General features: G+C 38.3%; 1 protein-coding gene across 2 annotated transcripts in view; it reads right to left on the bottom strand.

The window, feature by feature from the left end:
- The window catches only part of LOC139753855 (carnitine O-palmitoyltransferase 1, liver isoform-like), a 222,979-nt gene that overhangs the window by 83,655 nt on the left and 124,252 nt on the right, over positions 1 to 15,072 (bottom strand). For both annotated transcript variants that reach the window (XR_011713780.1, XM_071670794.1), the window contains exons 4-8: positions 9,359 to 9,481; positions 8,483 to 8,623; positions 6,847 to 7,003; positions 6,487 to 6,583; positions 704 to 843 (exon numbers count right to left, since the gene is read on the bottom strand). Coding sequence is in view for 1 of the 2 variants with exons in the window: in XM_071670794.1 (XP_071526895.1) it covers positions 704 to 843; positions 6,487 to 6,583; positions 6,847 to 7,003; positions 8,483 to 8,623; positions 9,359 to 9,481 (658 nt within the window). In the remaining variant the exon portion in view is untranslated. The remainder of the gene's footprint in view (positions 1 to 703; positions 844 to 6,486; positions 6,584 to 6,846; positions 7,004 to 8,482; positions 8,624 to 9,358; positions 9,482 to 15,072) is intronic.

Genomic DNA, 15,072 nt, shown 5'->3' with positions numbered 1-15,072 from the left:
TTCTTAATACCTTCCACAGAGCATCTCTATCAACTCTATCATATGCCTTCTCCAGATCCATAAATGCTACATACAAATCCATTTGCTTTTCTAAGTATTTCTCACATACATTCTTCAAAGCAAACACCTGATCCACACATCCTCTACCACTTCTGAAACCACACTGCTCTTCCCCAATCTGATGCTCTGTACATGCCTTCACCCTCTCAATCAATACCCTCCCATATAATTTACATTTAATATTTGTTTAATTTAAATTTCTAGTAGTCCATGGTATACTTTAAACACATGGGAGATGTAAATTGGTGGGTTAGGGGTGTGTTGATGAATTATCATTAGGTGACCATAGTTGGTCTGGTAAAATGGTTAATCCAGCAAGGCTTTGGAACCAAAAGTGTCAGAAAATCAGTGGTGTACCTTTATATGCATGTGTGTGTGTGTGTGTGTGTGTGTGTGTGTGTGTGTGTGAATGGATGGGCCATTCTTCATCTGTTTCCTGGTGCTACCTCGCTAATGCGGGGAAACTGCGATTAAGCATAAGGGTAATAAACATAATCGCTGTTTCCCGTGTCAGAGAGGTATCACCAGGAAACAAAAAATGGCCCATCTACTCATTTACACATATACATATACATAAACACCATAATTAAACAAGGGTCTGTGCTACTTACACGTAGGTGTTTTATAAAATCATCCAACTTACCGGACTGTGGAAAACAGCCTTTCATATTGCGCCATACAAATAGGAATGGTGTTGCGCAGTAGTAGAGGAGGAAGCTCTTCTCGATCAATTTGGCGTTTAATGTTCATGATGGAATGGACCACATTTGCTGCTCTTGATACCTGACAAATATTTAATACAGGCTATTCAAACAGTCCCACAAAAGAAACTGAGCTATAAATATAGGCAAATTCAAATGGTCTCACAAAAGAAACTGAGCTAATACAAAGTAATAAATAACAAAGATTTTTCTTAGTACTTACTGACACTTAGCAGGTTGGGTGAGAAGATGCTAAATAAAGATGATATGGCAATAGTCTAAAAGGGTGATGAGAACTAAAAACATATATGAACTAAAGTGGTGAGACACAGTAACAAGGAAGAAAAATGTCAAGCAGAGAATCAAGAACATGCACTAAGAATATGAAGATCTCTATAGAGAAATGCTTTAAGTATGCATATTTTGGAACTAGTTCCCTGTCTACTCATCCGTGTAGAGAATAGTAACATCAGCCTTATCAAAAAATTTTCAGTGCCCTCATTTGCCTCCAACACCTTTAACTACTTTTACACCTCCTTGCCTCTAATGCCTCAGTAAGATAGCATCAGGAACAGACAACTAAGCCCTTGAAGAAAAATCCTCATTTGACCACCACCTCGAGGGAGTTCCCAAATGGAAGAAGAATGATATAGATACAGATATATGGCTCCTTTTCTGTGTTCCTACTCTTAGAGAGTGATGAGACATGACGGGGAAGATTTCCATCCCCCTGTTCTTCTCATTCTTAACTGTCATTCAAAACATGCAGAAAATATGTGGATGATGTTCCTTCTCCTGTATCACCTAGTACACATGTATTTCTTATTAAAAACTTAACCCGTTCCATCTTCACAGGGAAGAATCAGTCAGTGGGGAATGCTGTTTAAGCACTATCTTTTACAGTGTGATGGAATAAGATATGGCACTGTTTGGGGATGAGAAATTATTTATTACCTAATTACCTATGACCTATTTGTACTATTATGGAAGGATGTTGCACACTCATGGGGCCCCGTATCTTCAACATTCTCTATCATCATAAAACCTCTTAAATCCATGAATGCTGTCTGAATAACCATGTCCTGAGTCACTTTGTTCCATTCATCCACCACTCTCTTCCTGTAAAAGTATTACTTTACATATATTTTTAACAAGTGTCTTACTTAATTTCATATTGTCCTCTGGTTTTTCTATTCCTACATCTCTCACAGAACGGTTCACATCCACATCAGTGATCTCTTAAAGATTAAAAGGTTGTGATTATGTCACTCCTCACTCTTCTCTCTTCCATGGTGAGTATATCTAAAGCCTCCAGCCTTTCCCTACAATTCAATTCTGACAGCAATTTTAAAATTGTTGTCCTCCACAAGACCTTCTTTCTTAGCTTCTTTCTTAGGCATGGTAACCAAACATAAGAAGCATATTTTAGTTCCCACCTTGTGAAAATAATTTTCTAGGTATTTCCTTATCATATATTGAAAGTTATTCTGATACCTACCACCATAAAGTACGTCTCTCTAACTATTCTCCTAATATGGGGCTCTGGCAACAGGTTAGGGATAATGTTGACTCCCAATGCCTTTTCACATACAGAAACCAGAAGCTTATCTCCTGACAGATATTAATCATATTAATGCTGCCTTTTGCACTGACCCATTCTCATTAATTTGAATATGCATGGGTAGAATTTCATCAACCATATCTCAGACCAACTTTGGAGTCTGTTTAGGTCGTCACTGCAAGCTGATGCAATCCTCCCCACTTTTCACTTCCCTTGTGACCTCTACATCAACTGCAAATATATTTAGGGAGAATCCCACACCTTCAGGCAAATCATTAACTTATACCAAAAAGAGTAATGGTCCCAGAAACACACCATGTAGTACTTTACCGGTCTCCTCAACTCATTTGGAAATGGCTCCTCTAATAATCTTCTATCAATCAAAGGAGCTTCCAGATTTATTCCTGCTAGGTGATCTAGCTTCTTAATCAGCCTCCCATAAGGTATCAAATGCTTTCTGGCAATCCAGATACAGAAAGTCTACCAGCCAACCCTTTTGTCCAGGAGAGAGCTAACTCTCTGGTAGAACTCTTTAAGAGATTGGTTACACATCACCTTCTTCCCCTAAAACCATGTTGTTTCTCAAATAGAAATTTTCTTCTCCAAAGAGTCATCCATTTGCTTCCTAATATTCTTCTTCAGAACCTTACACATCACTCGATACTGAGACCAGTCTGTAGTTTAATGCCTGTTCCTTTTCTCCCTTCTAATATACATATTTATGATGTTTGCCCCTTTTCCATCTCCTTGGCATTTCCCCCATCTCCAGTGACATCTTGAACAGCAATTCAAGTAGTTTATCTAGTGTATCAAGGCACATCAGGACCATGAGCTTTTGTATGGGTCATGTCCTTTCAGTATTCTGTTAAAACCTTTTCAAAATATCTCAAAGATTTCCAAAACTTCCTCTCCATTCCATTTCACTGATTGTTGATGCTACAGTGTCTGCCACTATGAAGAAACTTTGACACAAATTGTTTGGTTCCTTACATAACCTTACATCATCTACAATTCTTTCCTCTCCATTCCTTTTCACTGATTGTTGGTGCTATAGTGTCCTCCACAGCGAAGACACTTTTAAACTAATTGTTTGGTTCCTTACATAACCTTGCACCAACTTCTACAATTTTTCCAACCAAATTCCATAACTGATAAAGTTCTGGAGTTTGGATTCTATGTACTGTGTGAAAGCTGGCTTTCCTAAAATCTGTTTGGGTCATTTTGGTGTCTGTGAGGGATGAGTGGGCCAGGTGGAGTTTTATCAGAATGGGTAAGCTGTCAAGAGTACAGCTTGTGTAGCATGCTCCACATGGTACTTAGGTTGGCTGCTGAAGGTGGATGGCTGCATAGGATGAGGATGTTGAAATGTTGTATTCACCTTCAGAGCAGTTCGCCTAGGGGATCTTGAGAGTGAGTATTAAGCACTGATGGATGATGGACATTGAAATCTCCACATGGATAGGTGTTGGATGTGTTGGTCAAGTTCTTCAAATGGAGAGTGTATCTGGAAAGGTATGTGGTGAGAGGAGGTATGTTGTAAAAGGAATGTGCAGATTTTTTATGTATATTTCAGGGATGTTGTCATTGTCTTTAGTCTGTTTAGTATTATGAGTGGAGATAAGAATTTGATAATAAGATGAATGAGTTTTATGAGCCTTCCTCCTTGTCCTTGATATCTTTTTTGTCTTAAGGTAATGTACTTGTAGAAAGGTAGAAGGGTGGACCTGAATGAAAGTCATGTTTCCTGGACAAAGGCTTTTTGTATGTTCTGTTTTCACAGTATGTTACGCACTTCTGTGTATTTCCTTTTGATGCCAGTGGTGTTTAGTCATAGGATTTTTAACTTGTAGTGGGGTTCTGTGTAGCAGCAGACCTAGTTTGTGAAAAGCGGGTTTGTGTATTTTGTGAATTTTTTGAGAAAGTTAAAGAGAAAAACTGTGTACTAGTAAATATCTGATAAGTTTTCAAGTATGGAGAAGAGAGGAGAAAAAGGAGATGAGGCAGATTAAATTGGACATGGAGGGTTGGAGTGAAAAAGGTTGAGAGTGCTCAGGTCCTGAACATGCAGGAGGGTGAAAGGCAAGCATGAGATAGAATAAACTGGAGCAATATGGTATACAGGAAAATGCTGTCAAGGGACTAAACCAGGGCAAATGAAGCAGTTGGGGGGAAACCATGGAAAGGTTTGTAGGGCCTGGTTGTGGATGTGGGGCTGTGGTTTTGGTGTATTACACATGACAGTTAGACAGTGGATGTGACCTAATGAGGCTATTTCTTCATCTGTTGCTGGTGCAAACTTGCAAAGGTGGAAAACAGCAAACAAGTATGAAAAAATCATACATATAGGGCGTGGATTGATGGAGCTTAGTCCACATCTATATATCTGTCTATATCTCTAATGCTAATTCCCTCCAGGAACTCCCTCAAGGGGTGGGCACAGCAAAAGTCTCCATAACTGGTGAACTCCAGTGAGGCTTCACAGCCTTTAATACCTCACTATTAACAGACAGTGTTTCCAGGAGCTCCCTCCTATCCTTATCAATTACTTTTAGCTAATGTATCTACCAAACATTCCTTCCTAATGTTCCAAACTACTGCTTCTAATGAATGATCCTGTTTAATGTGTGTACCTATCAATTCAGCCTAATGTTTTAGCCTAATGCTCCTGCTTAATGTTCTTACCTACTACTTCTATCCACTGCTCCTACCATTTTGTCAAAATGTAGGGCTAGCACACAGCACTCAACACAGGAACATCTAGAGTTAAGATGAATGAATTGTGTGAGTTGAGTGTTGACAAGTGGCAGGTATGACAAGGAGAGACTTCATGTTTGTAGACAGAATGCAAGCAGTCCATGTGTGAGTGATGCAGAAAGAAAAGACAGCTTCCTGGGTCAGAGTGCAACTTAACATCCACTGAAGTGCTGGCTCACTACAGAGCCATAATTACCCCTCCCAATACGCAGGCAGGTGGTACCTGTAATATACCTCCCAGGATGGTAGCTACCTACCAACTACTACAGGTACACCACCGAATTTCTGGACAAAATTACATGAGGGAATTCGAAATTACCATGGCCACCAGACTAGTTTACTAGTTTACAGATGGCATTGTGTGTAGGGCACGCTTATAAGACATATGAGAGTGTCAGCTGTGGTGTCAAACGTAAACACCAGTCCATATCGATTCAAGATAAAGTATAACTGTTGAAAAAATGGACCATGGTGTTTTGGTGCACAAGCTGTGTGACATCTACAGTATTGGTTCATGAACTGTTTATGATATAAAGAAGCAAAGGGAGGAAATATTGAAATCCTATGCAGACAGCGATTCCAAGAAGCAAATGGCAATTAGAAAAACTATGAAAGACGGTAAGAGCACTGAGCACAATTGAGTGATGATGGAATGGTTTCGTCAACGTCGGAGTGGACTTGTCAGGTAGCATAATTAACCAGGCTAAAATGTTCCATAACGAACTTAAATTACAACATGAGCGTGACTATAGTGAAGGATGGCTTCAAAGATTCAAGATGCGTCATGGAATTTCCATGAATAATGTGTACCGAGAAAAATGGTCTACAAACCATGAAGGAGCTGCTGAGTATGTGAACGAATTTGTGAAACTCATAGCTGACGAGCACCTCAGTCCTGAGCAGGTGTATAATGTATTTCATTTATTTATCTAATTTAAATTTCCAACAGTCCATGGTATACTTTAGACACATGGGAGATATGGGAGATGTATAATTAGTGGGTTAGAGGTGTGTTGATGAATTATTATTACGTGACCCCGATTGGTCCGATAAAATGGTTAATCTGGCAAGGCTTTGAAACCAAAAGTGCCAGAAAATTGGTGGTGTACCTGAAGTACTTGCTAGGTTACATTTCAAAGCCAAAATGGCCTGAAAAATAATGGCTGGTCTTTAATCAAAATTGCAGATATATCAATCATAAGTACTCGGTCCAGATGTTGATATGATTCCCCTAGTGCACCAGTTAGTTCACAATGTCATCAGTCCAGAGCACATTGTTGGTATGCACTTAAAGCTAATGGTATTATTCTTTATAAGTTCAAAAGGGATAACTAAACAATCATAATCCAAAGTTCATATGTGTGAACACAAGTGAAGCATAAAAACACAGATACATTCTGTTCTACTTACCTGTTTATTTGTAGGGGTCCAAATATAGTGGTCTAAGGCATAGTAATTTGAGTTGATGACCAACGGACATCGAGACATCAGGTACACATACTTCTCCCTTGGAAAAAGAGTAATGAATTCAAAACTTTCCCAGTGGTGTCTTTCCTTTCTTTATAAACAAGTATGAAATAATAAGCCAATGTCTGTTAAGAATATGAAGCATTTAATTGTTATTAGCAATGATCTATGTAAAAATATACACTTGATTTTCAATAAACTTTAGCATGATTGATCTACCTTCACAGCTTCCAAAGAAACTGATCAAATATCTATGATCAAAGCAGAAATAGTAAGACATGGTGCAATTTCTGTATTACTTACCACCAATCAGACACATAGTTAGGTGCCCACCAAGACTTGAGGTAAAGAAGGCGCTGTAATCGAAGGCCAATACTGCTTTCAAAGTCGCTTGCTTGCTTAGCATACTCCTTAAATTCTTCTTCTGAGCACAAGGGCTTCAAACTATCCAACAACTTACCTGAAAGCATATCAAAGGTTAGAATGTCAAGTATTGGAAGACATAAAAAGATTACTATCAGTAAGAAACAAGGAACAATCTTTGTTAAATAAACATCTCTAATAAATCCTTTTGCATTTTCAGAGTTAGTTTCATTAGCTGCACATTTGCTCTTACTGGTTTCTTATGGATACATAACCAAGAGTAGAAAAGGAACTTATTTTTCTACTTCTGATGTCTAATCTATTTAGTACCTGACAGACCTACAGCACTCGGTATTTTGATATGTTCTATATTCCTATACCCCTACATTCTTTCAATCTAATACTCCCTAAAATCCTTCAATCCTTTACTTTTGTGAGCAGCACATCTGCTCTTTCTGTTTTCAAATGGATATACATCCAAGGGTAGAAAAGGAACTCATTCCTCCCCAACTGATATCTCATCTATTTATTAACTGACAGACTGCTCCACTTGGTATTCTAATGGTACCATATACCATATTCCTATACTCCCTACAATCCTTCAAACTTCTATTCCCAACTTCTCAACTGTTATTCCCCTTGAACTTGATCAACATGATACAGGGAAAACACCCTTATTATACCATCTAGGATGAAATGAAAACACAGTATGAGTAGAAGAACGAAAAAATAATAAGAGGTCCTCAGGTGTTTGTAGACCTGACTTTTAAAGGCAGAAATGTTATATGAAGAGAAACATAAAAGATGAAAGAAAGTTCTACAGCTCTGCAATTTGAGGAAAGGAAGATGTATCATAAAAATTGATCGTAATGTGGCTCGTCTCATCAAGAAACAATGGGAAAGACCATCCAGATGCATGCTACTAGCTCAAGCCTTGGTGGCAGGGACACAAAGCAGACATCTTGCAAAAGCAGTGGCTGAAATAATATATGAAGAACAGGGAGAAGGCAGCAGTATCATGGCAACACAAAGGGATGGTTGGAAAGAGATGCCTTGAAAATTAATGAGTTAACAGACTTTTGGTTCCACTCTAATTAATAAGGAGATGGAGTAAGAACCTCCCCAGATATCTATCTACCTATATGTCTTACATCTGTCCCCAACTGGAAATCCACTGAGGGGGTGGCCACAGCAATAAAGTCTTCATAAACAGTGAACTCCAGTGCCGCTGCTTCTTAACCTTTATTGCCTCACCCTTACAGGCCACTGTTTGTTCATGAGGTAAATCATGGAAAGGTCTGCAGGGCCTGATTGTGGATAGGGAGCTGTGGTTTTGGTGCATTACACATAACAGCTAAAGAATGGATTTTAGTGGATGCTGTTATTCTTCATCTGTTCCTGGCACACCTCACTAACATGGTAAAAGGTGAAGTATGAAAAATATTTTTGTAGTGCTATCATTGTACTGAATATAATCATCACCATCATCTTTACTACTAATATTTTACAATCATTTGTAATTCTTACTAACATATGTTCATCTCTTTTTCACAGACTCCAGAAAAATCCAACTTACCAAGTGTCTCATCAAGGGTAGGCACTGGCATCCGAGGGAGAGAGCGCTGGCAGGAGTACAGTGAAGGTTGGTATCCAGAAACAAACTTCACTGTAAGACCCCATACTTTGGTTTTCCATGACACTTCTCTCACATTTTCATCTGGGAGGAAAATTTAACACAGAATATAATAAGACAACAAGTTCCCCAAAAAATCTTATGAAATCACATTTCTATCTTACTATACTCTGATCAACATTGCTGAAAAAATATACATTATCAGTATTTTAAAGGACTTGTTACTTGTTTGCTAATATAGTGAAAAAAAGGGTCTTTTAAAACCTATTTAGTCACCAAATACATCACAATACTGATACTTATATCAATACAAAAATATCATCTTACAATAACACACTCCATGAAGAATCAAAGTTGACCGAAAATAAGATGACAACAAAAAAGCCTCATTTATTAAGGACTACCTTATAAACAACAGGATTTCATTATGGCTGAGCAATTACACTTTAGCTACACTGAAAAACTGAGACTTCCTAATAAATCTATTATGTGGGATATCATTTTTATCATTCTGTATCTATCATTTTTGTGATCCAAATTTTCAGTGAGAAATCCAGGAGTGAAAATTAACAGAATCAAATCTACCTCTCGGAATCTGAAATAACCAATCAAAAATATCTCAGGAGTTACCAAGGCAAACTTTTCATCTCCATCCCACAATAGGATGTTTATGGAGGCAAAACCCTGTAAATTCTGTAAGCCTTTTGCCTATACCCTGCTTTTTTTTTTTTTACGGTAGGGCCTTTAACAATGATATAATATTAGTATGGATACTAATCATTACTATACACTTAACAAGACAAAACAGCATGATCTCACACATCCATCCCCTGTAAGCCAGCAGGATCCGCAGGAGATACTGCCGCACCTTCATCAACAAGATGAAAAAAACAAAGGAGATCCCAATTGAGCCCAACAAGTTGGTCAGCCATCGTGGAGTTTCTGGAATGATATAAAAATGTAAATTTAGCAAACTTAGGAAATTCTATATGATAGGCTAAGTCATATAGCATGTGGCAGCATAAAATGTAAAAGTAATAGGTAAAAGGAAACCCTGAGAGATTTATAACTTATTTCATAATATAATGCAATGAGGATGAGATTATCATGTGCGATAAGTCTAAGCAAGGTGTAAATGGAAGGTAGGGAGAAGTTGTGTGGACAGGTGGTGATAGGAGAGGTAAGATACTTTGAATTTGACTCTTCTGAACATAGATTCATGTAACAATTTATTCGAAAACCAAATAAAATTGTTCACAAAAAATCTTCTTTAACCCACTACTTATCATAAGAAATGTAATGGAAAACTAATTTTATTCAGAACATAAAGGCAAAAATATGGCACGTATGATAAGAAACCAAGACAAGTTCCTGAGTGAAGCCTGACAAGTTCGTGAATTTTCCCTTATTCTTTTTACTATATTCTTAAATGTCACAGACAGTAATTACATTACTTAAGACTTCTGGATGTACTATATACCTATAACTTGCAAAGTTTATTGATAACACCCAGCATTAGCCAAATGACCATCCCCATCTCCACCAGTGCTAACACACTAGTGACATAAGTTCCTCTTCATTCATTGGCTATACTATTCTATAATCATTAATAAAGGTTGAGCATCCCTACTCCGAAATGCTCCACAATCCGAAACTTTTTGAGCGGCGACATGACGGTACAAGTGGAAAATTTCACAATTGGCCTCACTTGCCCATGCTGGGCTCTCACGCCCTATTGGCGCCAGTTTGTTACAAACCATCGTCACCCGCCATAATTACGGGCATTACTCAATGTGATTTTCGCTTATTCTCTGCTCTGTAAGTCACTTACAGAAAATGACCGCTTATCAGTAGCATATAAATTAAGAGTCAGGAATGATGATGCCAAACAACCACAGATTGTCCACACAAGCGGCTGACCGTAGCTTTCTGATAGGTCAGTTACACAAACTGTTTCATGCGCAAAATTATTAAAAATAGTGTATACATTTCCTTCAGGCTATGTGTATAAGTTGTATATAAAACATACCTCAACATTTCGACCGTTCAACGGTCTTCCTCAGGAAATACTGATTCCAGAATTCGGCGGAACTGTTCACCAGCAAATGATGGTCACCCGGTCGGATGCCTTGGCAAGTACAGGCAAGTGACAAACCGTTTAGTGATAGTGTGAGAGCTTCCCTAGTGGAAGGGATTAAGAATAACGTTAACAAAAGGTCTGGGTTCATCTGCTGGTCACGTCAGGCAGCGGAGATGGCTGTGAACGGGTGGAGGCAGCAGGACAAGCGATCCAACCAGAAAGCGACACGCCAAGGCGTCCAACTGAGTAATCATCATTAGCTGGTGAACACAGTTCCGAGGAAGACCGTTGAACGGTCGAAATGTTGAGGTATTTCTCAGGTCTAACCCGTTTGTTTCCATATCATCCTGTTTTCCACATATCTCACTATGTATATACAAATATTCCAAAATATGAAAAAATCCAAAATCCGAAACACTTCTGGTCTCGGTATTTCGGATAAGGGATACAAAACCTGTCTGGGATATATTAATATATATCAACATTGGTCCTAGGCATTTCGGATACGGGATATTCAACCTGAATGGGATGTTATTATCTATCAAAAATATAGAAATTATTTTCCTATTCACAAAATTCTGGGTTTAATGATGTTTCTCTTTCCATCAGATAATTGCTCCACCTTAAACAAGTTGTGGTATAAGTCACTTACAGAAAATACATCAAACCTGAAGCAAATACATTAATGCTCACTGACATTTCTAATGTGGTTGTCCATCCCAACATCTCTCTCTTCCAGTGAATACAAAATATGCACACCTGCAGCTTAACTGCTTTCTACCTGCCGTCTCAAAACCATTTTATAAAATTGGAATAAGAAAGAGTTAGCACTAATGAAGTGGGTAGTAAGGGGATAGAGGGGAAAAATGTAATGTATGACTAGCAAAATGGATAACGAATCTTTAGTATTAACCCCTTGATTAAAACATACGGCCCTTAGGTATAACGGCCTGTTTTTTGATCTGATCCCTTATAGGTCAAGTTAAAGGGATCACTGGGTTGTGGGAACCAAGTTCCCTGATGCCATGTTATCTAAACAAAAAAAAGCTTGTAATCCACAAAGTAACTTGAAATATGGCGTAGTCAAAGATATACCTAAACATTTTCCTCCTTGTTGACCTCTAAGACCATAAAGAATGGGCCATAGCATACAGCCGTAAATTTAACATACTAACTCACCTGACCCACCTCCACTGCAAAGATAGCGATCCAAACTGATTTTTCAGTGTTTCAAGGTCAATTTTTATGTTGACGTACAACTTTGGACAGTATGTCAACACTACTAATAAACAACCTCAGCTCAGCCTAGCCCATTATGAGCACCATTTATGCTTATCATGAGCTGTTCTCAAGATATCACCTTCACAAGATTAATGTAAGTTAAAATTTGTAACCCTCGAGTGAAACCAATCCTTTTTTCAGCTCACGATTCTGAACCTGAAACACTGTTAATGTAATGTATCAATCACTGACCTAATATTTCTCTGATATACATCTTAGGAACAAAAGTGATGGCAATTTTTTTTCTTTTTTAGAATGTTATTCTACATAGGCCGATTAAGGCCGAACGCATGTAAGGACATCTGCCATTTTCAAGTGGCACTCAATGGCTGTAGCAACGATAAGAGTAATAAGGTGTGGGTGAACCAGATTTGGTAAACATTTACGTAAACTCCTCTTAAAGGAAATGACCTCCTGAACAGCCCCAAAACACCCCACATCACACTGCATTACACAGAAGTTTATTTGAGTTTTGACAGGCTTACATATGTCCAGATGCAGACAGTAAGACCACCTTTAAATGTATTGTATAAACAACAGAAAATCGGGAAGATCAGTAGACTGGTGTTATAACTAAGCAGTCTAAACTAGGACTAAGTTATCATTTTTACAAATCTAAGAAACATAATATACAAAAGAAAAACACATTATTACGAGATCCACATATTCTTTTTTTCTTTGTTTTGTTTTATTTCCTGCAGACAATCTGACTTTAGCTATCAAGTCTTGAGTTAACTTCCAAGTATCAAGTATGAAAAGAATTATGGTGAGACTAAGGAATAAATATTAAAAGTCTTTCATTAACAGCGAGTATTCATATGACCGTCCTCTGTGAAACTCATTCAAAGCGCACAACGCAGACTACCTCACTGTTTAAATCATCTAATTTTCAAACCTACAGTTCACTGGTAAGCATCTGTAATGACATTACTCTTGAATGCGTACAGAGTACATAGATAATGTTCCAAGATAAACTTGACCTCCTTGTCCTCCACTCACCACCTCGTGATAAAATCATCAGATAATTTATAAATAAGAGTAACAATGAATTGTAACTCTTGACAAGTACACTATGTTGATGATAGGAAGTCAAAACATGGATTATATGGCCCCTTATACAGATTTCGCAAACACGTGTGTGGGTGGGCATAACAGTAAGCTTAACACTGTCTATTAAAGGCAAATGATAATAAAGAACTCGAGATTCCAGGCTGGTGTGAGAGGATAACTCAAACATATTCATATTCGAAATAACTCAGTGCAAAACAAAAAATGTACATAAAAGCACTTTTTTATACAGGAAAAAACAAAAGAAAGGAATGCCTCAGCAGCTCAGCATTACATATTCTAATATATATATATATATTATATATATATATATATATATATATATATATATATATATATATATATATATATATATATATATATATTGTGGCATGAGAGGAGTGGGAGGTGGGTTGATTAGAAAGGGTAGTGAGTGGTGGGATGAAGAAGTAAGAGTATTAGTGAAAGAGAAGAGAGAGGCATTTGGACGATTTTTGCACGGAAAAAATGCAATTGAGTGGGAGATGTATAAAAGAAAGAGACAGGAGGTCAAGAGAAAGGTGCAAGAGGTGAAAAAAAGGGCAAATGAGAGTTGGGGTGAGAGAGTATCATTAAATTTTAGGGAGAATAAAAAGATGTTCTGGAAGGAGGTAAATAAAGTGCGTAAGACAAGGGAGCAAATGGGAACTTCAGTGAAGGGCGCAAATGGGGAGGTGATAACAAGTAGTGGTGATGTGAGAAGGAGATGGAGTGAGTATTTTGAAGGTTTGTTGAATGTGTTTGATGATAGAGTGGCAGATATAGGGTGTTTTGGTCGAGGTGGTGTGCAAAGTGAGAGGGTTAGGGAAAATGATTTGGTAAACAGAGAAGAGGTAGTAAAAGCTTTGCGGAGGATGAAAGCCGGCAAGGCAGCAGGTTTGGATGGTATTGCAGTGGAATTTATTAAAAAAGGGGGTGACCGTATTGTTGACTGGTTGGTAAGGTTATTTAATGTATGTATGAATCATGGTGAGGTGCCTGAGGATTGGCGGAATGCGTGCATAGTGCCATTGTACAAAGGCAAAGGGGATAAGAGTGAGTGCTCAAATTACAGAGGTATAAGTTTGTTGAGTATTCCTGGTAAATTATATGGGAGGGTATTGATTGAGAGGGTGAAGGCATGTACAGAGCATCAGATTGGGGAAGAGCAGTGTGGTTTCAGAAGTGGTAGAGGATGTGTGGATCAGGTGTTTGCTTTGAAGAATGTATGTGAGAAATACTTAGAAAAGCAAATGGATTTGTATGTAGCATTTATGGATCTGGAGAAGGCATATGATAGAGTTGATAGAGATGCTCTGTGGAAGGTATTAAGAATATATGGTGTGGGAGGCAAGTTGTTAGAAGCAGTGAAAAGTTTTTATCGAGGATGTAAGGCATGTGTACGTGTAGGAAGAGAGGAAAGTGATTGGTTCTCAGTGAATGTAGGTTTGTGGCAGGGGTGTGTGATGTCTCCATGGTTGTTTAATTTGTTTATGGATGGGGTTGTTAGGGAGGTGAATGCAAGAGTTTTGGAAAGAGGGGCAAGTATGAAGTCTGTTGGGGATGAGAGAGCTTGGGAAGTGAGTCAGTTGTTGTTCGCTGATGATACAGCGCTGGTGGCTGATTCATGTGAGAAACTGCAGAAGCTGGTGACTGAGTTTGGTAAAGTGTGTGAAAGAAGAAAGTTAAGAGTAAATGTGAATAAGAGCAAGGTTATTAGGTACAGTAGGGTTGAGGGTCAAGTCAGTTGGGAGGTGAGTTTGAATGGAGAAAAACTGGAGGAAGTGAAGTGTTTTAGATATATGGGAGTGGATCTGGCAGCGGATGGAACCATGGAAGCGGAAGTGGATCATAGGGTGGGGGAGGGGGCGAAAATTCTGGGAGCCTTGAAGAATGTGTGGAAGTCGAGAACATTATCTCGGAAAGCAAAAATGGGTATGTTTGAAGGAATAGTGGTTCCAACAATGTTGTATGGTTGCGAGGCGTGGGCTATGGATAGAGTTGTGCGCAGGAGGATGGATGTGCTGGAAATGAGATGTTTGAGGACAATGTGTGGTGTGAGGTGGTTTGATCGATATATATATTGATATATATATATATATATATA

This window comes from Panulirus ornatus, chromosome 15, assembly GCF_036320965.1.
Source record: "Panulirus ornatus isolate Po-2019 chromosome 15, ASM3632096v1, whole genome shotgun sequence".
Taxonomy (NCBI): Eukaryota; Metazoa; Arthropoda; class Malacostraca; order Decapoda; family Palinuridae; genus Panulirus; species Panulirus ornatus.
This window is presented reverse-complemented; position numbering and strand designations above follow the sequence as displayed.